The 24,537-nt window shown below is 40.9% G+C and overlaps 2 protein-coding genes across 2 annotated transcripts in view; one reads left to right on the top strand and one right to left on the bottom strand.

The window, feature by feature from the left end:
- Positions 1-16,854, top strand: part of LOC135482661 (BTB/POZ domain-containing protein 1-like) — a 138,159-nt gene extending 121,305 nt beyond the window's left edge. The window contains 2 exon segments of the mRNA XM_064762911.1: positions 13,604-13,750; positions 15,491-16,854. Coding sequence (XP_064618981.1) covers positions 13,604-13,750; positions 15,491-15,649 — 306 coding nt within the window. The 3' untranslated portion in view covers positions 15,650-16,854.
- A 3,328-nt stretch (positions 16,855-20,182) lies between these two features.
- Positions 20,183-21,781, bottom strand: LOC135482890 (uncharacterized protein K02A2.6-like). The gene has a single exon (XM_064763368.1). The coding sequence runs from the start codon at positions 21,779-21,781 to the stop codon at positions 20,183-20,185; it is 1,599 nt and encodes a 532-aa protein (XP_064619438.1).
- Positions 21,782-24,537: the final 2,756 nt, after the last annotated feature.

The raw sequence follows: 24,537 nt of genomic DNA, 5'->3' as shown, positions 1-24,537 counted from the left end.
CTGCCCTTCAAAGCCAAATTATGGCATCACCGGGCCTTTACACACAAAACTTGTTATCACTTTTAAATCTTTGTGTTTCATTCTACAATTACCTCTGTCCTGGGGTTCGAATGCTTAAATATACATTGATTGATCAAGGATTTAAGGTGGTAAAGAAACCTATCTCATTGTGTGTCAAATGTCGGAAATGGCAAAATGCGCTGAACCACACATGCGCAGCAGGAAGTAAAACCAACCTACGGTGTCCCACAAGGGCTATGCCCAACTTAATATACAAATGTCCTACGGGGGCCTGGATGGCCGTCACAGGCTCATTGTCCAGAAAAGCAACTGAGGATGCTGTTTGAATTGCTTGTGGCTCTTCCACTTTTTCCAAATTCAAATTTTCAATAGTTTCCGCCAAGAAAGCATATTCTCGAGCTTTCCAGTAATCTTCTGGTTGTTTGGCTATCACAAACTTCCTCAAGTTTTCTTTTAATATAAAAATGAAATCCACTCTGCGGTCACGATCAGACTTCTGAAGTCTATCGCTTAAGCTGTAAAATTTGTCCGCAAAGGCTTCCACAGATTGATCCAAGTCTTGTTGTAATAGCCAATACGCGTGTGTCAAAGATAACCGGTATTCTGGAGAATCAATTTTCTCTTGAAGGCTTCTTCTAATTTCAAATAATTCGTTTGCTGTTCAGAATTCAATGTTCCAAAAAACTTCAGAGCTTGCCCCTGTTAATACAGTGGAAAAGCACAACATTTTTGGTGGTTGTCCCATTGGCAAAATTTTGCATAACATTCGGATTTGTTTAGAAAATAAATGACATTGTCTTCAGGGAATTTCTGAGTTCCTTCGAAGTGATCAGGTCCCATTGTATTTCTGAGATCAATCAAATGCCATTTTGCAGGATGTGAAAAATTAACTGTTACTCACTTGACTGACTTGCTTGGCTGTAGGCGTGGTTCTTTTTTTTGTTGATCTGATACCTGGGTTCCAACACCACTGTGAGGTCGTACGCGTTTATGGTACTTTCCTGGTGTTGATGCTGCCGAGTGGCTCCTCTCAGTTCTGCGGGGACTAGCTGGGAGAGGGCCACCACACCAGGTGATGCCTCATCTTGGTTTACCTCTCAGCTACTTGATCAATCAACAACTCATGATTCCTCATCATTCTTGTTTTAATCACTTGGCGTATGGTATATGGTACACTCGCTAGCTCGCCCCAATAATAAGTCACTATGTTATATAATATTCAATGGTGTGATCTGAACATGTAGGCCAACACATATTTTAACCCTTGTGGCAACCTGCCAACAACCTTGGGATTCTTGATACCTGCAATACGTTACATGCTAATGTGAGCTATGTACTAAACCATAGGCCTACATCGCAAACACCTTACCGTACACTCGCGTGCAGCTGCCCGTGTTTCCATCCAAGCCTCTCTCCTAGCTTGTTAGTACTCGATAAAGTCCTGCCCGTCCTTTGTTTTTTATCAGCAGGTATCTTCTGAAGGCCTCCTTTTTCCTCCTCACTTTCTTAAGTGCAGCAGGGATAACCAACAGTGGTTTCCTTTTCTTGTCTGGTTGAGTGGTCTTTCTTAAACTTTGGGTGTATCTCATTGTCACTCGCTCAATTTCCTCTTTCAACATTGACCATGCTGTGTCAACATCAGTGGCCCTTACAATCTCAACTAGCTCATTTGAGTTCACTGATTTTTTTGCTCATTGCTCCATAGTCCGCTTTGTCAAAGTTTAGGGAGGAACAAAAATTCTTACCTTACGGTGTCATCACAATAGGTATCCCATTAGAAATCTTTGAATTCCCTTCGTTTCACCTATAATTCCGAATTTTCGCACCAGCAATTCGAAAGGTGGTACTCAGATCGATCGTCTGCTGCCAAATAAATGCATGCTTCCTACTGCAAATTTTGGCGCAAATCGCTTGTGAACACGCTCGCGACGAAGACACTATCTTCAATTCATGTTTTTTATCTGCATAAATATAGGTCTCTTTGGCCAAATTTGACATGTTGTGTTTGTTTAGGGTTCAGGATTAAAGTCTGCACGCGAATATTCACTGCGCGAATCGGGGCAAAAATTCGCCTGGTCGAATATCGCCACACTCATTCACCTCCAAATCGCTGCCTGCTTCGGCGATTCTATTATGATCAGGCGAAAATTCAGACTGAATGATAATCGCAGGCGAAAATCTATCAATAATCGCGCCTTATTCGCTCTCACCAACCATCGGAATGGAGGAAATATTGCATGTGTTGTAGTATATGAATTGTGACATCAGCTGATAGCAGACCAAACAAAAACACCAACTGGAATTCCCGGTCAACCTGACTCCAGTAATCAAATACATCGCATCTATCCACAAGGAGCTACACAAATTCGGCACAGAGGTTTGAGGTTGTTAGTATTATGGTATGCATTCCGAAGGATTGTGGCGGAATGTACCGAATCATACAGCTAATCATAGTGAGGCTTATATTTTCGAGTCTCAGCCAACCAATCAAGATCGTTGTAGTATCCGGTCATCCTAAACAGCATCCACCAGGTTTAAAGTCGGTTATAAAGTCATCAAAACAAAATTTAGCAGCCATAAACGAAATATACCATAAAAAACAAATTTCATGAAAATTTCATGACTATTGGGTGTAAAATAAGGGAGATTTTGTCTAAAATCACAGGGCTTCTGTTGTATTCGGAAGCCCTATCATTGTATTGGGAAGCCCTATCCTCCAAGTCAAATCCAACATGACCACCGTCTGGGTGGTGGACGCTGATACATTTTAGACAACAACTTGCTAATCTAGCACACAAATGTCTTGAAACAATTAGGAAATGTCCTGCTTATTTCGTTTATGACCATTAGATTTTACTTTGATGACTTTAAGTATGTTTTTAAACTTGGTGGACACTGGTGGACGCTGTTTTACTATACAGCGTCCACCGATTTGTTTACGTCCGTTGATCCGATTTGGTTATGTCTCGTGACTGCACTTTTCCGCTGATAAAACAAGGTGAAAGTCGTTGCAAAATCATGCCGAATATCGGTCAAGCATGCAAGAGCCACCAATTTTGTAAAATCGCTCCATTTTGCCTGGAGCGATTTTTGGGGTGAAAAATAGAAGAATAGGCGCGATTGTGGGCGAATTCGGCATCTGACATATCAGCAATTTTATGTAATTGCCACGCATTCGCTGGTCAATTTTCAGACAGATTTTGCAGGCGAAATACTGTGGGGTGAATTTTGCCGGCGAATATCGCATGCGGACTTAGGATGTGATCGCTAGGGCCACAAGATATAGAAATATAAAAGAAAGAAAGAAAAAAATTATTAATTTTTTTTCCCCCAGAAATCGGCAAAAAAAGTGCGTTTTTGACACATTTTGGTGGATTTTACCCAAAAACGAACCCGAGTATACACCCCCAACTAGAATCACCTGAAAGGACTGAAAATATCCAAGAAACCTTTTCTTTACACCAACATGATAGGAAGAGTTGTTTCTTCATGACAAGCCTTCAAAAACTAGGTATTGAAAACAGCAAATTTCCCCAAACAAAATTGGCCTAGGGTAGAATTTTTTTTTCAATTGACTCCCTAAGAGTTTACCCAGATGTGCACCATAGTCAATTTCAACAACAATGTCCTCATGCCTCGTCAGAATAAGCTCTGTCTTTCTTATCAAGAAGTGATATTTGTGAACTTTTCTTCCCATGTATTATTAGTTTTGTTACGCACACATGTATAATGTGTGGTGATGAAAAAACATTAACTCATTGAGATCGCGTCCTTTTTTAACCACTTAACTGTGCAGGACGAGATATCTCGTCATGCACGTGTGCACCGCTATTGGGTACGACGAGATATCTCGTCATACTGTTGTACCTTATTTTCTAGTAGTCATATCAGTTCTATGCAACACCATGATCGTCAATGGGGATTCCCGATGTTCGTCGATGTTTAGTCTCAAGTTTTATTGAGGTGTGGCAGCACTGTCGGCGATTTCCCGAAAATGGGAGCGCCACAAAAGGTGAGGCGTGTTCTGGGTGTCAATTTTTTGGATCAGTGATGGTAATGGCGGGCATTTGCTAGGTGGTCGCCGTGGCAACCAAGTTCAAGCGCGCGTAATTCAAAATCAACCTCCTTGGACAGAAAATGGACAGCGTCGTGACAAGTTTCAGTTTACTGCTGTACCAGGGTTGAAGGTAATGTTGCCGATAAGGATGATGCAGTGCAGTACTTTGAACTGTTTTTTGATGATGACATTTTAGCAGTTATTGTAAAACACCCAAAATGGTAAAAAATGAGACTTTATTGCCTAAAACACAAGTAGACATACTATTTTACATGTTTCTGGAGTAAATCTAGCAAAGAAATGGCCAGAAATTACAAGGCATTGTGTTACAAGGTGAATAAAACATACTTACTGAAAAAAATGGTATTTTTCGCCTAATTAATCCCCCACTGGGGGTGGGTTAATGGAAAAAAAATTCCACAGTTAAGTGGTTAATGTCGCAATACCAGGAACGTGTAATTTTTCTTGAAAGATACTGTTTTCAACAGAAATAAAAAAATAAAACCAATCATCAAAGCTACATGCAGTATTAGCTATGCTGGCTTTGCAGCATAGCTGTAATTGGCAGTAATTGGCAGATTTTAAGCTGAAAATTGTCGTTTGCTCAAAACTGGCAAAACGACCTCGATCTTACCTGTCTCTGTAAGTTACTGAACGTGCTAGCAATAAGGCATTGCCCTAAGGCATTGCAGCCGAGGCTGATAATGTGATGGTCGTTTTGCAAATGTATATGGAGTGGGCACGTTCATTTCAAAACATAGAACTTTTCTAATCTTAATTTGTCATAACGAGCAGTCAGAAAGTGGTATTTCCCAATATTTTGATTCTCTATGTCAGTATGCCTTCGAAACTGATCGTTTTGTTGGGTTATTTTGTCTATTTCTAATTGATATTGCCGATAAAAGACACGTAGAGAAACTCAGATTCATGCGCTCAGTTCCTCTACGTAGACGTTTTGACAGAAAACCAAGGTGAGTTTTCTCCGTATTTTCCTCGGTACAATTGGCCATGACAACTGTTAATTGAAAATTCATAGTATAGGATAACTCCTGTAGGTTGTTTACATAGGAAGTGTTACTGTTTTTGGCATTCTGTCTCGTTAAATTTGCTCAGTCATTGAGTCGATGTGGAAGATCAAAATACACATGAACGCCATGAACATTTTATACACAAAACGGTGTTGCAAAAATATTTCCCCAATCATCAGAATCAAATAATTGTATTACTTCACCATTATCTATTACACATTGATAAAACAATTACAGGAGAATAACTTTGAAATCCAGACAAAAAATTTGTTATAAGAATAGCCTCTTTGTATTTATAAATATTATAGACGTAATCGAAACAAACCCGAGTTATGAGTCGAATGCTAGATAAATATGGCAGACCTCTTCACAGGAAGTTGACGTTTTCTCTTGTTTCTTGTCAAAATAACAATGATGTCGTAGAACTTTGATAGCGACACTGGTCAGAGTACACAAAGAATAGCGACGAAGTAGTCTGCTGGAATTGCGAAGGAGTTGCATGAACTGGGCCTACATTTAACATTATTTACCATACATTACACACCTGATACCAGCATATGTGCAGGGAAGTAAAGTATGCATTGCAAGCCATGTGTCCAAACTCTACCAGGTGAACTTTAGTACATAAGGGTGAACTTTTTCAAATTTTACTTTTATAAGTTCCTCTGTGATTTAGGACCAGGCCAATTGTATTTTATCCCCCCCCCCCCCTCTAGTTCACTTATTTTGCCCACAAGTTTTGATCTTTTTTGTACACTTATGTTTTACCATACCACCAACATGAACAGCGAACCATACAGCACAGGGTTGTATATCCTCTCACGGTTTCGCCTATCAGCACAAGACTACTTTTATGGTGCAAAAGTTATCTTAAGTTTTACAAATCAGAATCACTTGATGAACTTATATTTTCCCAATTGTATGATTCCTTCCCACACAACTTAGCCTTGTTCTAGGGCAGGTTCTAACACAAGTCCAATTCTAAATCTCAATCACCAACAAGTCTTTGTCTCTTAGCCATGAGCAAAGCCCTGAATAGCCTGAAACAATATCCTACTTATGTGTAGGACCATTATGTCAGGTGTTGAAGTGGGCTGAATGACAGACCCAACTATCAGGCTTTATGAGTTCTTGTCGTCCTATAGGTCGATGGAATCCCTATAGTCGACTAAGCAGAGAGAAAATATGTTACAACGAATGGAGTATGGATTCTGTGGTCTTTTTATAAGGTTACTCACGGTTTTTCCAGATCAAAAATGACAACAGTTAAGACAAATCTGAATTGCGTCTGGTCGTTCCAAAAACCAAATCCAAGAGCCCCTGGTTTTGTTACCCAGCCAAAATCTAAAACATTCGCAGCCCTCACCCCAAACCTGACCAATCACTGAACCACTTCCAGGTCAGCTGATCCCAACCCTGGACATTTAAGGCTTAATATTTAAAACTACTCTGGATCACAGCCAGGCCTTGACTTTGACTCACCTGTGATCCTTTTAGAGAAGTGAACCACAAAACCCCTTTTTAAAAACCTAAACATCATATTTATTATGTCTTTGTCTATCATTCTCACGTTCAGGTGAAGCAAGTTAGTTGGTTTAATCATATCTCAATTTCTATAGAAAGACTAGAGTGCATATTGCCTTAGTCATTGTTTTAAGCTAGAACCGGCTTGAGCCAGAACCAGCTTATGGGTGTTTCGGATGGATCGCCATTAATATTATCATTATATGTAACAATTCAAACTCTGTATGTCTGGAACCATTTAGGGTTTCCAAGGACGCAGATTGCTAGCCTCAATCTGGTACACGTTTCTGATTGGTTCTGGTCACCCAAGGCTGGACCCTGGAAGTTCTAAATGTGCCTTACGTTGTTTCTTATTGGCCAAAGAATTCCTCTGGGCACGCTTTAAGACCCAGCGCTTCAGTTGAGAAGTCACTCTAGAATACTTTGACAATTATAAGCAACTGCCTAAGACGACATTTGAACTTCACTTTATTCCTTGAACCTTTCAGGTAAGTGTTGAAACTTTTGTAAATTCATCTTTTTGCTTGTGAAGTATGTGTATCAACTTTATTAAGAACAACTCTCTTGATGTCAGGTTAAAGGGTAACTCGTGTTAAATTTCACCATATAATGTTTTAGCTGTTTTTGACAAATGACTACGTCACTTTCTCATAAATCAGTAAGGTTTTCGAATCGAAATGCACATTGATGGTTTAATCCCACCCGGACGACTCGCTTCGATGCCGTTTTCGTTGATGACGTCACAACATGAACATTTTTGCGGTCGCGGTGGTTTACATTCAGCGATTTTATAATAAATCTAATCAAAAATGGAAAATTTCAGCTTTACATTTGTGATCAACAATTGAAAATGGACGTATTTCCGAAAAGTTGTAAATCACATCATAGTATCACTTTAAATGTCTGGTAACCTGACTTGATTAGACTAAATCTTGAATAAGTAATCATTCATGAACTCCTAAGTTCTAAACTGTGTAAGTTCCTTGTGTCACTACTTTTATAATCTTCTTTGTCAATCTCATTGCTCATCTTAACAATATTGTGAAATTGTGTAACACTGTCATATTGAATGCAATTCATGTATCGCGACTCCAGAATACTTTGACAATTACAAGCAACTGCCTAAGACGACATTTGAACTGCACTTTATTCCTTGAACCTTTCAGGAGCCCAGAAACTAGTCCCCCACCCCCATATTACTACTCATTGTTTTTGGACAGTGGACAGTGGACAGTCTTATCTTATTTTGATGGTGTTTTTTTTACAAAGTGCTATTTTTTCTCATTTTTACAGGATAATGCAGTCTATTATCTACGAATCATTCTGGTGGTCTCCGCAGGCAAAGTGGTGTCAACCGGTCAGCCATGAGATTGTCAGGATCGAGAAAGAAGACATTGTGTCTTAGCTGATTTGTCCTTTACATTTTGGTCTTGTTTTACTGTATTATACAAGTTGATTGAATAAAGAAGCCTTGAAATTGAAAATACATCAATTTTTATTCATGATAATAATAAAAAATAAAGCTTGCCTATTAAACCTAAACTCTTGAACATGCAACTTTTAATTGAAAGCTCAATGAAATGTAACCCTACATTGGTGGCATTGTAGCATCCCACTTTCTGCCTACAATGTAAATGAGAGTGCGTTTGGATGTAACGCCATATAGCGTTGGCATTGAGTCCTAGCACGCACTGAACTTTGACATGAAGACTACTGTGTGTTTTTAACAAGCGTATGGGTTTGGGTTCATTGGGCATGTTCTTATTACATTGCCATATCTATATTGTCGCCACATCAGTGCCTTCCATATGCATGTGTTGGACTGGCCACTGCATAAACTTGATTGTTGCTTACATGTATAATAGACTGTCTCCCTTGAAAGACCGTGTTACAAAACGGTTGGTAATGTGTAGAATGGAGTTTGTATTCGTTGCTGGACAAGTTGATTCCTATATAGAGTGCTTTCATGACCAGCCATATTGAAGGGTAGGACAATGATTTGTCATTGTCATATGTGACCCGCTCTACCAAAACTAGGCGCTTGTCGCATCTGAACTTGACAGGTTGATACAGACTTGTTGTTCATTTCCCTATTGTAGACCTTTTGTGAAATGTGACCAAATCAGTTTGTAATAGATTTCACAAAAGGTCTACAATAGGGAAAAGAACAACAAGTCCGTATCAACCTGTCGAGTTCAGATGCGACAAGCGCCTAGTTTTGGTAGAGCGAGTCACATATGCCTGACTTGACTGAATCAAATGCTGTCTTGGTTATGGGCTTGCATTCTTTTGCCTGTTCATCCAGCATGGCACGTGATGACATCGCATGAAAGCTCTACATAAATGAAAGGTTTTATCCAGTACCGCATTTTCCCCTGGGAATTAATTTGTCCCAAGTCATCGTCCCCATGTGGTGGCTCAATATTGCTATTGCTTGTAAATATCGGTAATCAGTTGGTAGGCTGCTGGACCTGGCCTGAGGTGGGTGGAGCCTTTATGGATTTATAGTCCTATGTGTATATTACCCCCAAGTGGAGCTGATCATTAATTTAGTGCACTCCAACAGTCGGCAGAGCTGATGCCATGTTACTGTTAGTCAAGGTCGAGGCAATATTGAGTGGGTAAGATGCGCCAATTTTTAATGGGAATTTCTGACTACCGGTAGTCTTTGAGGTCATCATGACTAATCAGGGCCCATAAGGTTACTCCGAACTTGGTTCTCTTCTGATAATTGCTCTTTACAGGTTGTAGGCCTAATTCTGCAGCTATCCTAACCATTGCATGCTTCCCCTCTAACTCCGCTCTTCAAATAAAACCGCAGTCCTGAGGTGGCGGTCTGTCCCAGTGCTTGGCTTGATGTCATAATCAAGTAAGAGACCGCATTGTAGCCTTATGGGAGGGAATAGGGCACTGTCACAAGAACTAATCTAAACTAAAGATAATGATCAAGGAGAGATCAAGGTAATGATCAAGGAGAGATTTGCACTGACCTACTTTTATGACCTTCTGCCCTACTTTAGGACTGTTATAGGTAAAGTAGCCGTGTTTGGTATGGAACTAAAGGTAATGAACAGAAGGTTTGTGCTAACCCATTTTCATTACCAACTGACCTACTTGAAGACTGTTAGAGCTAAAGGTGGTGTCCGTGTTTGATATCAAACTACAAGGTTGATGAGTAGGTTTGCCCTGATCTACTTTTATGACCTACTAAACAATTAAAACACCGTTCGAGTAAAGCTGTCGTGTTAATGGTATCAAACTAAAGGTATTGAAAGAGGAGTCGTGTTTGTCATCAAACTGAAGGTATTGAAGAGCGGATGTGACAAAAAAAAAAACCCACTACTTCATTCACTGCAGTTTAAAGAAAACCTTCACAACTGTCATCCACCCTAGGGGCGAAATTCAATTCATAAAGGGCATTGAAAGGTTAGACGTGTGTAACTTCTCCCTGATTAGTTTCAGGGCCTATTCATATTCTGTGAAGATTTACATGAAGGACCTGAATCTGTCTATTCAGTAGTTAAATGCTGTTTTAAACTAAAGGCCCTTTATGAATTAGGCCCCATTTGTCTAAGCTTGATTCCATCTAGTCTGTCCACATCTCCCTATCTACCACATACCTACATTCTGGTACATGCATATGCTACTTGTTCCATTCTCTTGTCATTCATCTCATTCTTTGCTATTCAATTCCACCAGCGTAGCTATTCAAGCCGTCAGGCCTCTAGTATATCTCCTTAAAGGTCTTTCTGAGTACTTTTCTTTGCTTCATACCATTCCAATTGAGGGGTTTTTTGAAAAATATAGTTTTCACCCCTCCAAACTCCAAAATAATTGGAAGAACTAGATATTCCACCATGATTCTTCAAGACAGCCACAAAAAGTCATAAAAACAACACAGAAAATGTTTCTAGAACTCCCTAGCAACAAACTGCATAATAAAACATTGTCAAAGGTATCCAAAACCTCATCGGACATTTTGACAGAAAATCGTCTGCTAGCAATCGCCACCATATACACCCAACCATCACCTGACCATAGTAAGAAAAAATATTGAAACACAGCTGTTAGTAATCTAGAATGACTGTAGATGTCTCTCAGATCAATTCCGGGCAGTGCTGAGCACAGCTAAACAGTGTGTAGAAAGTAATGTATGCAAATGGCATAGGTCGTTCAACGTTACTGATGCCTGATTTACCCAAACGACTTATGCCGTTAACAGTCTCAAAGTGTTAAAAGACAAATGGGTTGAAATTTGGCATGCTGACTGCGATACAAGGGCTGAAGTATAAAGCATTTCTCTTGCGCAGCCTTCAGTCAATCAATGTTATTGGTATGAGTTTACCCAAAACTCTCAGTTACAAGTTTGAGGGTCGTACTCCTAGCACACATAGATAATAGAGCGTTTATAATTAAATAGTGTTGTACTGTAAGGTACACTACATATTTTATATTTATCTTACCAAGTTATAACCAAGATTTTTCGTAATCAAAAAATTAGTATAGGATAGAAATTACCAGTTCTTGTTAAGGAAATTAGTGTCAATTATATTCTTGCTACTTTCTTACCAATTAATTTCGTACCAACAATAATCTTGTATGATCTTGTAAGAATTTGATTAGTACGATTTTTCCTATAATTTCTTGCTAAGAAAAAAGTGTGACTAAAATTTTTCTTATAAGATTCTTGCAATTTAAATCTTAGCAATACTTAACTTAGTAATTAATTGGTAATATATAACGAGAACAGCATTGGATCATTCCTGTCAGCTCAGCAAGCAAGCCATCGAAAGAGTTGTAGCTGACGGTTATGTTGGGGATGGCTTAATGGCTTTAAATGGCTCAATGTAAGACTGCAAGCCATAGAGCTATCTTTGGAAACTACTGAACTTAGTGAAAAATAGGTGGAATGCGCCAACGTGATTGGCAGCCAAATCATGTAGGAATCCTTGATAATGAATCTTCAGCAATAAACAAGTTTCAGCAGCAAATTGGCAGCAAATTGGCATGCTGGAAGGATGACCAGATTCGTATTACAGTAGAACCTCCCTTAGCGGACACCTCTGCCAGGCGGACACCTCTACATTACGGACACGACCAGCCAGTCCCGATATTTTTTAAGTCATTTCCAATAACAAAAACCTCTGTACGGCGGACACCTCTCTACTCCGAATTGCGGACAGGGCGATGGCCAATTTTTGGTCCAATTCCCTCCCAATTACGGACAGTAGGTAAAAACAATGGTTTCCCACGTGCGCTTGGAGAGTCAAGTAGGCCCGACAGGTGTGATACGTAATTACCCCATGGCATTGTGTTTTTGTATCCTTATTAAGCCGCGGCATTTGTTTACTCATCTTTAGCTCACCTCTTAGCAGAGGTGAGCTTATCCCATACCGTGGCGTCCGTCGTCCGTCGTCGTCGTCGTCGTCGTCGTCGTCGTCGTCCGTCGTCCGTTAGCAGGGCACGTTTCGTAACTGTTAGAACTATTGAGTTGAAACTTAGTACACATGTACCCTTATGTAATGACACCTTGGAGACCAAGTTTCGGTCCGATTCGTTTCATGGTTTGGCCACCAGGGGGCCAAACGTTAAAAGTGAAAATATGCAATATCTCCCTTAATAGTAGTCGGGAAATTTTGAAAAAATATGGTAGGTACTTCTAGCAAAGGTGCATCATATATCCGCCGGGTTTTTGATTTGACCTCCTTTTCAAGGTCACAGAGGTCAAATGGTGTAAATTGGCCGTTAGGATGTAACGATGGCACGTTTCTAAACTGCAATGACTATTGATACCAAATTTGGTACACATTTACCCCTTAGTCAGGTGATCTCAGAGACCGAAGTTTGGTCCAATATGATTCACCACTTGACCACCAGGGGGCAAAATCCAAAAACCTTAAAAATGTAATTATTCCTTAAGTTCTTGCCTGATTGCCACCAATTTGATATCATGGGTACATCTAACCACCATACAGTATATGTCACACAGGTTTTTAATTTGACCTTCTTGTCAAGGTCACAGAGGTCAAATGGCGTAAATTGGCCGTCAGGCCGTAATTATGGCACGTTTCTTAACTGCAATGACTATTGATCACAAATTAAGTACACATGTACCCCTTGGTCAGGTGATCTCAGGTACTGAAGTTTGGTGCGATCTGATTTGCCGTTTGGCCTCCAGGGAGGGGGCCAAATCCTAAATTCTTCAAAATGCCATTATTCCTAGTAATGACTTGCCCGATTGGCACCAATTTTATATCATAGGTACATCTAATTCTAACAACCATTCAATGTGTCCCCCGAGTCTTCTTTGATTTGACCTACTTTTCACGGTCACAGAGGTCGAATGTACTGTAAATTTGCCATTTTGGGGAAATTGTAATTGCTTGGACCTACATCAAACCTAACACTACATGACACAATACCATGCTCTTTATCCATCTTTCCTCCACATGAGGTGAGCACAATGGCCCTGGCCATTTCATTTCAACTAATGACATAGGCCTATTGTGTCAACGGATCATAAATCCACGCGGTTTTGTCAGTGTTGCGGCGAATATGCGTTAGTAGAGAAATTTGAAAAAATTAATCATTAATCAAAGGTGGCTGATGGACAGAAATTATGGTGTTTTTTCACACATTATGACATGTCAAGGAGATTTTGCAATGAAAGGGACACCTTTTACTAGAGAGATTATTCACTCTCTAAGTTCCAAAGTAGCTCACGTCATTCAACGCAACATCACAAGCAAATACTGATCAGCCAACAGGTTTAAAGTTTCTACGCTAGATGTCGACACAGAGAAAACCAAGACCTGCAAGGTGGGAACTTCAAATCCACCTATCGGACGATTTGGCATAACCTCTCTATTGCGGACACCTCTGTATAGCAGACACCTGGGCCCAGTTCCAAGGGTGTCCGCAATAGAGAGGTTGTACTGTACCTGTAATGGCATTATTCTATTTTATTCTTCAGATCATTGTTAATGATACAGGACGAGTCATTGGACAGAATGACACCAATTTCAATTGTGATGGCACCAATGCCACATTTCGAGTTACATTCAAGGAGCCTGTCGAGATCAATGCTAATGCTAGTTACTTAGCTTGTGCTACTCTTAAGGTATGTACTGGTCGTAAAATGCAGTTTGAAGTATAATCAATTTTGGTTTGGTTTTGGGTAACGGAAGTTATACCAACAATCAATTATAATCAAGACCGCTCGGATGGACCGAAATTGTAGAACTAAGGTTTTTGGACGTAATTTGACATCTACCTGAGTGGTTTTGCTTAAACAACCAAGGGCCGACAACAACAAATACATTGGAGAATCGCAACCCCTATTTTAGAGGCATTATTGACATTTTAGAAAATACGACTGGACAGCAAATGTTAGCATGCCAGGTGGATTGTCTATAATAGTTCCATGATCATCCTAATGAGAGAACAGTGACAGGTCCTTACTGTAGGTTGGTTGTAAAAAGTGATTTGTTCAGAGTGTCATGTTTAAAGTACAACTTCAAGTTGATAAAAATGCTGTACAGTTATTGTGCAGAAGTAAAAAGCAATTTCAATACCAGGTGCGAAACATGGTCATGGTGGAAACTCATGCAGCAGCTGGCACAGAACAAAGTAAATGCAATAACTTGTCTGTTGTCCTGAAAATATTTACCCAGAAAGAAAACTGAACAACCATTTTGGTATCATTTTTAGCTCACCTCTTAGCAGAGGTGAGCTTATCCCATACCGTGGCGTCCGTCGTCCGTCGTCGTCGTCGTCGTCGTCGTCGTCGTCGTCGTCGTCGTCCGTCGTCGTCCGTCGTCCGTTAGCAGGGCACGTTTCGTAACTGTTAGAGCTATTGAGTTGAAACTTGGTACACATGTACCCTTATGTAATGACACCTTGGAGACCAAGTTTCGGTCCGATTCGTTTCATGGTTTGGCCACCAGGGGGCCAAACGTTAAAAGTGAAAATATGCAATATCTCCCTTAATAGTAGTCGGGAAATTTTGAAAAAAATATGGTAGGTACTTCTAGCAAAGGTGCATCATATATCCTCCGGGTTTTCGATTTGACCTCCTTTTCAAGGTCACAGAGGTCAAATGGTGTAAATTGGCCGTTAGGATGTAACGATGGCACGTTTCTAAACTGCAATGGCTATTGATACCAAATTTGGTACACATTTACCCCTTAGTCAGGTGATCTTAGGGACCGAAGTTTGGTCCAATATGATTCACCACTTGACCACCAGGGGGCAAAATCCAAAAACCTTAAAAATGTGATTATTCCTTAACTTCTTGCCCGATTGCCACCAATTTGATATCATGGGTACATCTAACCACCATACAGTATATGTCACACAGGTTTTTAATTTGACCTCCTTGTCAAGGTCACAGAGGTCAAATGGCGTAAAATCGCCGTCAGGCCGTAACTATGGCACGTTTCTTAACTGCAATGACTATTGATCACAAATTAAGTACACATGTACCCCTTGGTCAGGTGATCTCAGGTACTGAAGTTTGGTGCGATCTGATTCGCCGTTTGGCCTCCAGGGAGGGGGCCAAATCCTAAATTCTTCAAAATGCCATTATTCCTAGTAATGACTTGCCCGATTGGCACCAATTTTATATCATAGGTACATCTAATTCTAACAACCATTCAATGTGTCACCCGGGTCTTCTTTGATTTGACCTACTTTTCAAGGTCACAGAGGTCGAATGTATTGTAAATTGGCCATTTTGGGGAAATTGTAATTGCTTGGACCTACATCAAACCTAACACTACATGACACAATACCATGCTCTTTATCCATCTTTCCTCCACATGAGGTGAGCACAATGGCCCTGGCCATTTCATTTTTTCAGGGACCCGACTCATATTATGGTACTAGAGGATTGAGGAAAGTGACCCATGAATCAGTCACCAGTGGTAAAGTGACGTACCAATTTACCTACGCCGCAGGGAACAATAATGGTACATCCGTTGAAGATGGTCAGATTCCAGAGATCATCTTCTATGCTTAGAGTCAAGCAAGTGGTAAACTGACATTTAATGAGTGTTTTGGAAAAGCTGATACCATAAACCTGGAGTTGTTTGTGTGCCTTTTATTTTTGTGTTTACAGACAATCGTGAAATTGTGTGGCCGTGAAAAAGAAAATCTAAGTGAAATTCCTATTAACCTTTTGGAGTTCACTGTCGACTGACCTAGGGTTGACCAGGAAATGACCCCCCCCCTCCCCCTTTAACTTCACTGTTAACCACAGGTCGCCAGTAGATTGTGCGTTGAAAACCCATAGATATGAGGCCTGATATTGATGCAGTTGTGGGGAATCCCGTTAAATTTTCTGATAGCTGACGCTGCAAACACTGTATGGACAGTAATTTTTCATAGGGTTGTTTCAGTGAATTTTGGGGCACTTTAGAGTTGAAGTTCACAGGTCAAATCACAGATTTGGGGAAGTTTCAAGAAACTTTTTTCACCCCAACATACTTCGAATTCTGACCTAAATCATTATGTTCTGCATTGTTTTGTTTTACTAAATTAAAAGTAAAAGTAACCTTGCTTTGTCAGGTGGCAATCATTCCCAATTCCACATTTCAGATAGCTCCCATGATTGCCCTGGCACCATATATTTAATCACTAATACAAGTTTCTTGTAATTCTTTATTCAGCCAAAATATCCCATTTTTACTCAATAGAAAGTTTTTTAAAAAGTAGAAACCAATATTTCAATTTCAAGAATTCACAAATTTGAGCAATATCATGCCTTTTAAAAAAAATTTTGATTTCACTATTTGGGCACTGAATGATTCACAGCAGTCGACATGCCGCCATATGGAACGACGTTTGCTATTCCGGCTCATTTTTGACTAAAATTTTAGAATAACCCGTCAAACTACCAATCAGCGCGTAGCCTTGGAGGGTGGCGTATCTCATGACGTAGTCATTAGTGCATAGTTAGAGAAGTCTAATTAGAGGCAATTAGTTAGATTTTTTGCACAAACAGGCAACTTATATGAACCCTCTTTTTATTTCAAAGATACATTTTACTTACACATAGAGGACATTTTGAGTTTCACTGAATCGATATTGTTGCATGACCAATGGTATCTCCCTTACCTGGAATAGATTTTCACGCTGTTTGGAGGCAAAGTCAGTAAATTGAGCTGGCTTACTTTTTTCTTGGAAATTGTAATAAAAGAATAAAGTAAAACACACACTGAAATATATTTGTGTTCTATTTAGCTTCATTTTTGGCTCACCTCGTGAGCCTATGCGATGACTTGGTGTCAGTCTTGGTCGTCCACTGGCACGTATGTTCGCGCTTCACGTTTTGTAACCGCTTGAGATATGGACTTAAAACTTGGTACACTTGTACCCTTGGGCCCAGGGGGCGATTCACACAAAATTTCGTTCCAAATTTATTCTTGTTTTGGCCACTAGAGGGCGAAATGGAAAAACATAAAACATGCAATAGCACCCCTGATTTTGGTTGGATTTTCATAAACATTTTTTTGTAGGTACGCCTTCTATTTGAGCTAGAAGGTTCTAAGCCAGTGTGTATCTAGGGACCCTCTATTCTCCCCCAAAAATTGGGCCCGCTCGGAGTCATTTCTCGGAGAAATAAGCGGTTTTTCAATTTCGGTGATCTCAGCCCCGAGGCTTCAAATGGATCCAATCTGCCATTTTTAAAAAGGATTGGATGTCAAGATGAAGAGAAAAATTAAATTTGTATCTATTTGCACCATACGGTGCACTAATGACCACTGAACGATTGTGTAATTTGAATTTGAATTCCCACTACCGCCAGATGACATCACTTCCTGCGTGCATGTCAGGTTTTCTCCATTTTTGCATTTTTAATATTGTGTAAAGAACATCATATCATGTGGAATGTGGCAGTGATGGGGGGGGGGGCGGACTCTGGCGGACTCTGACTCTGTCTCAAGGTTGGACACAGCAATTTTGGGTCGTCGATCAGGTTTGCCACGTACTGTGTAATGCTGTGTGCATTCCTTAATACGTGCATTGCCATTGTTACCCCAGGATTTTGAGGTGTTAGCTGGTCAAGCCCGACCAAAAATGAATTTGTTTCGAACGGATCCTAATTCTTGACCAGAAGGGGTATTTTCATCAATGTTTGTGTATTTTACTCACCCCCAAAGGAAAATTCTCCATGATAAGGGGTCTTGAAATTTATGGAAATAGGTCTTGAAAGGTCTTCAATTTGTTTGCCGTGAATGGGTAGGAACCCTGATGACAAGTTTATGAAATCCACAAAAATCGGTCGACGGTTGGGTACGTCGTTGTTGCTGTTGTGGTAACGTCATTGCGGTGGCAGATTTCTCGTCATTGCGACGCAAGGCGCACTTTTGGTCTTGGATTTACAGGAGTGAAACTTGCGATGATTCGAGCTACAAATCCCTCAAAAAATCGCAGGTGTGGCAGCGATAAACAGAAAACGACACTCTTGTGTGAGGTCTCGTGGGTTTTTCGGGCCAAGAAAACGACTCGTATGATATTTCCACTCAAAAAACTCACTCGTTTGTTTTTTTATTTTATCGATGGTTCTGAGATATTTTGTATCAAATGTAGATATATGTACTTCTCCCACTGCATCATTTCCCTTTCAGTGATGAATAATCAATTCGAACTACTTGTTGTTGATTTCTGGGAAATATCATTTCCCTGTAGAGCCTCGTGTGGTGATCAAGATGGCTGCTTGCTGAGTCTGGGATTCTGTTCTACATGTTGATAGGCTGACTGATATTGCTCCGAAAGTCACACCAGGTTGCGGTAAAGGCTTGGAATATGTTTTCGATGTGTGGCATGATGATTGAGCAGAATTTGCTCTGTCTTCCAAGTCTGAGAAGTAAAATTCAAAATGACAGCTGGTCACTCCGACGAACGGTATAGGACTGGAATTCTGCACAAGTACTCAGAAAATATTGAATGAATTCAGTGAAAGGCAGCTCAGGATCATTGTCAGGGTTCTAATTCATTTATCTGAAGCAAAAGAATAGTCTGGGTTGGGGTGAGAACTCTAAATTTTGATGTTGACTCTGTCCGAAAAAAAGTCATCATACTTTTGAAATGTACATTCCCACCAGAAAGTAAATGTCCATAGGTTTTTAAAAGTATCACAGAGATAGATTAATATAATTGAATGCGGTTTTCAGCAGAGAATGGTATTTCCAGTTGTTATGTATACCAATAAACAGATCTTCAAGGTATAATGACGTGATTTATTTCACCATACGTAAGTTACAAACTGGCTCATCGCCCAGGCTTACAGAAGACAACGAAATTCCACAGAACATATTATGCGACTATTACGACAGTATAACGGGTGTGTCTACAAACACCACATTCCTCCCTCCTAATCGGAAAGTAATTAACTAGTCCAAATTATAAACACGGTCAAACTAGAACATAGCTCAAACACCCGAGCTTAAAAAACCACACTAAACATATAACCAACTAAGTGACTATACTACGCAACTGGAAGTGTCTATGGTCACAACCTATTAATTACTGTAAAATGTCTCGTGAACCATATACATGTATGTGAACAACGCACACAAGGTAAGCTATCGAATGTTACTAAACCAACGAATGCCACAAATGGGCTATGTCCTTCAACAATGTTCAATCAAACGTTCAGGTGGTTTTCCCACACGTGCAGATCTCCTCGGAGCTGGGGCTGGACTGGCAACAGCGGTGTTCCCAGAAACAGGCAATGGAGCAGGTCCTACTGGAGGTATTATTGGGACTGGTGCATGAACCGGAGCCGGACGCTCAGGCTGTACCAGAGGCATGTCTGGCATGATTAGCTCAGGTTCTACTGGTGCTCCCAATGTCAGCTCTCCACTGCGGCGCAGGTGATCCACGTGTACAAACCTACGGCGGCCACCAACATCAACCATGTACGTCTGTGGTCCTTGAATCTTAACCACACGACCTGGGAGCCATTTCTCCCTTCCATTTTGGAAGTTGTGCACGCGCACAATCTCATTAAGGACAAAAGCTCGTGCCTTCACACCCCGGTTATCATGATTTTTCACCATCTTGTCCTGTTTATCAGTCACAGTCTTGTTTAGATCTGGACGAAGCAAGGAGAACCTTGTTCTCAGCGGACGTTTGAACACTAACTCAGCCGGGCTTACCCCCGTCACAGTATGGGGTGTCGTACGATATGTTAACAAGAAGTTATCAACGTGCTGCTGAGGGGTACGACGTCACTCATGTCCTTTCTCCTCCGCCAGAAAATGCTTTTTGAACGCGGTCTTAGCTGATTTCACGATATTCTCAGCTGCGCCGTTTTACTGGGGATGATATGGCGGTACCAACTTGTGCTGAATTCTGTTTCTGCGCATAAAATCGGCAAATTCACTCGCAGTGAACTGAGGCCCTTTATCTGAAACCAAAGTTTCTGGAAGACCTAGACGCGCAAACCAACTACGGAGTGTACAAATAGTTTTCTCAGCAGTGGTGTCCGTTTTCATCAACTCGATTTCCACCCACTTGCTGTATGAATCAATCAACATGAGGTAATTCACACGTTCAAGTATCCAAAGTCAATATGGACTCTCTGCCAAACACGGGTTGGATACGGCCACGGAATCAGTGGTGCTGGGGCTGACTTATCTTTCATAGCCAGGCAAGCATCACATGCACTCACCAAAGTCTCAATGTCCTGATCGATTCCTGGAAACCACAAGTAACCACGCGCCATAGACTTCATAACCACACCCCAGTGCTCATGGTGTAGCTCTGACAACAATCTCTGTCTATACTTAGGAGGTATGACAACGCGAAACCCCCACAAGATGCATCCTTGATCTACAGAGAGTTCCTCATGGCGGTTCCAATATGGCTGCAGACTACTGTCAGGTAGCTCTCTTGGCCAGCCATTCTGAATGTACATGAACACACGCGACATAACTGGATCTTTCCGAGTTTCTTCCGCTATGTCCCTTGCAGCAACTGGCAGCTCGTCGGCCAGACTGAAATAATTGACCGGTCTCTCAACAGCGACACGTGCACTATCCACCGGAAACCTGGATAGAATGTCCGCATTTGCATTCTGGGCAGATCTGCGGTAGTGGATGGTGTAATCATACGCCATCAATATCAATGCCCATCGTTGTAGGAGCAACGCGGCAAGTGTGGGCACACCGGTGTGTGGGCCAAAAATCTTAGTCAGTGGCTCATGATCAGTGTAAAGTTCAAATTTCCGTCCGTATAAATACTTATGGAACTTAGTCACACCATACACGATTCCAAGCGCCTCCTTCTCAATCTGCGCGTTATTTTTCTCATTGTCCGATAGAGAACGTGAACCAAAAGCAATAGGTCTCTCAGACTCATCTCTCATTCTGTGCGAGATCACCGCACCCACACCATGGGGCGAGGCATCTGTCGCTAATATCAACTCCTTCTTGGTATCATAGTGCACCAAAACGCGATCACTAGTAAGTTCCTTTTTCACTTGCTCTAGCGCTTTATTACAGTCACCAGTCCACTCCCATGGTACATCGTCACGGAGTAAACGATATAATGGGGAAAACGTAGTTGACAAGTTTGGCAAGTAGACCCCATAATAGCCTACAAAGCCCAGAAAAGTGCGCAACTCTGCAACGTTAGTTGGCGTTTTTGCTTTCAAAATAGCGTCCACCTTCTCTGGTACACACGCGCGACCCTCAGCATTAACACGATGACCGAAATAGACAACTTCCGGTACACGGAACCTACACTTCGGTAGCTTGGCAACAATGTGGTGCTTGGCCAACCGTTTCAAGACATCCTCCAAACGACGCAGATGCTCCTCAGGTTTTGTTCCCGTCAAAATGTCATCCAAAATACACCCAACGCCGGGTATATTGACCAACACACGATCCATGACAGACTGGAAAATAGATGGCGCTGTTTTTACGCCAAAAGGCAGTCTCTGGATTTGGTCAAGACCCTGATGTGTATTTATCGTACACAACGGCTTTGACGCCTCCGTGAGCTCCAATTGTTGGCATGCCTGGGTTAAATCTGACTTAGAGAACACCTCCCTACCAGCCAGCATTGAAAACAAGTCATCTGCAGTAGGTAATGGATAACTATTGTCCTCCAACGATTTATTGATTGTCACCTTAAAGGCCATGACTCCAGGTATTTTGCCATTTCCTGCTGTCAGACGATTGCAAAATTGCACCTAACAATCTATACAATACAGAAAACCCCATGCAATTTGCTAAATCCAATTTGAAGATATAGCCATTTATGTGTTTGACAACTAGATTACCTAATTAGGCTAGCAACTGGCTTGTTAGAGCCAGGCGGCGGGTTCAGCAAAAGTTGTGATGTAGATCAGGCTATTGCCCTACTTGGGAGGACAAATATCAATTATATCAATTAATGCTCTTAAATTTGATATATGAAGTCTGTTTTTTATTGACATTTTCAATGTTCTAGTATGAAAGCATACTTTTACCCATGATAATTGAGTTTATTGTATTCCAAAACGTAATTAATCTAATTTTTTAATCTTTTTGGAAAAACGGTAATATTTATTTTAGAAGCCGAATCTCACATCTAGAAAGTGTTATTGGAGAACTATGAACCATGCTCTTTCTTAGAGTAATGTAACAATTAACCATGCTCTTTCCTGGAGAACTAGGATAATGAAACATGATCTATCTGAGAAAACTTTATCAATGAACCATGATCTTTCTCAGAAAACTATTGTAATGAAACCTGCTCTTTCTTGGGATACTATAAGAATAAACCGTTCTCATTGTTTGAGAACTATGGTTGACCATGCTCATTCTTGATGTTGACTTCTCTTTTCTTTTCCTTTTTTGGACGGGTTTGAATGGGATAATGAAATTTGGTTTGCTGTTTTTGCTCTTGTGATATCTACATATTTCAAAACATTCCATAAGTTGGTCCCTCCTGCGTAAGCATGGGTTTTTCTTGCCCTCTGGCAAAAAACTTGTGCTCTCGTGTATAAATGTTAATAATTTTGTATCTATAGGCTAACAACAGGCTGTGATGTCATATGTTAATAATTTATATTATCTGCTTATGAATTATTCTTGTTAGTCAGTCCAGCTAGTCTCCTCTAATGACATCTGCCTAACGGATAGTTGGAAATTGAACATAGGGATTTTAAGTTTTATCTTGCCACTGAGTCAAGTTTATAGCCATAATTTTATATGGAGTATCTATTTCCATCAGGGAGAGTCATGAGATGAGATAGGTGTGATCTGTCACATAATATAATTCAATATAGATAACATTTATCTAACTGCCTCTTGTATGAACTCTCACTCTCTAAACTGTATGCGGAAGCCATCTTGCTTTGTTCTGAATAGCCTGATCTACGTCATCAACAAATCCCTAGCGGCCACATGTGGAACTAATCTAAAGTTGTGTGTGGTTGGAAATTCAAATAGTTTAAAATTGAAAATTGAAATAACTAAATAATGACTTTATTATTAGAATTTTTTTAATGTCTGGGATCTTGTTTTTTTAACCCTCAACATATTTCATGAGTATCAAGAATGTTTCAAACCTAGATATATGGCCTTTAAAGTCACCACAAATTCGCAGTTCCCCCGATGCCTTGGGGACAACCACAATCGGAGAAGCCCACTCACTTGTTTCCACCTTTTTTAGAATTCCCACCTCAGCCAACCTGTCAAGTTCAAGACCGACTCTAGACTTGATGGAGTATGGGACTGGCCTAGCCTTACAAAAGATTGGCGTAGCACCCTCTTTAAGCTTCAAGTCTGCCTTGAACCCAGTAATAGTACCTGTTTTCCCACTAAAAACAGAAGGGTAACGCTGAATGAGCTTCTCAACCTCGGGGTCATCACTAAAAACACCAAAAATATGCTTCCAGTCAAGCTTGATAACCCTGAGCCAATTTCGGCCCAATAGCGCCACCTTTACACCTTTTGCTACTACTAGGGGTAACTCAGCTTTTTGCCCCTTATACACAATAGGCACACAAATTTCTCCGACCACCGGAATCGGATTTCCTGAATAACTTTTCAGATGCATTTCACTTTCCTGAATTGGCACTGATGCAAATTGTGATTGATACATTTCATGCGGTATAACGGATACCGCTGCGGCGGTGTCCACAACAAAAGACGCTGATTTATCGCACACCTGCACATCAACCTTAATCTCGGATCCTTCCGTTGAAGAATAAACAGCAAACAACGCTTCAGAATCCGAATCTGAATTCGGTGTTTCCACGTAATACGATCGTTGTTTCTTTTGCGATCCTTTAGCACCCCCTTTTGGAGCCCATTGCTCTTCCTTGGTTCCCTTTTTCGAACGACAAACTTTTTCGAAGTGACCAGCTTTTCCGCATTTCCAACACTCCTGCCCCCGTGCGGGGCACTCTGGGTCCCGTCCAAAGTGACCTTGACAACCACACCTAAAACAACTGCCACCCTCAGCATCGCCTTTTTGAAAACGACTTTTGTCCCTTTTCCAACCTTGGCCTGCTTTAGTGACACGATTCACACTTTCGGATTTTTCCTGCTTCAAACCAGAACCCATCGACTCTAGCTGATACTCGACAACCTCTGAGGCACGTGATGTTTGCAACAGTCTCTCAAGCGTCAAATCTTCTTTTTCTAACAATTTCCTCCTCAGCTTATTGGACAGGCATTTTTCGATAACTTGGTCACGTATGTCCACCTCCGCATTATCAAAATTACAATACATGGCCTGCTTTTTAGCTCACCTCTTAGAAGAGGTGAGCTTATCCCATACCGTGGCGTCCGTCGTCCGTCTTCCGTCGTCGTCGTCGTCGTCGTCCGTCGTCTGTTAGCAGGGCACGTTTCGTAACTGTTAGAGCTATTGAGTTGAAACTTGGTACACATGTACCCTTATGTAATG

Source organism: Lineus longissimus, chromosome 2 (genome assembly GCF_910592395.1).
Source record: "Lineus longissimus chromosome 2, tnLinLong1.2, whole genome shotgun sequence".
NCBI classification, from domain to species: Eukaryota; Metazoa; Nemertea; class Pilidiophora; order Heteronemertea; family Lineidae; genus Lineus; species Lineus longissimus.
The sequence above is the reverse complement of the archived record's forward strand: the minus strand, read 5'-3'. Positions and strand labels throughout refer to the sequence as shown.

What these genes read in the sequence shown, in the direction of transcription:
- LOC135482890 (XM_064763368.1), bottom strand. Translation starts at nt 21,781, where the DNA reads ATGGCCTTTAAGGTGACAATCAATAAATCGTTGGAGGACAATAGTTAT.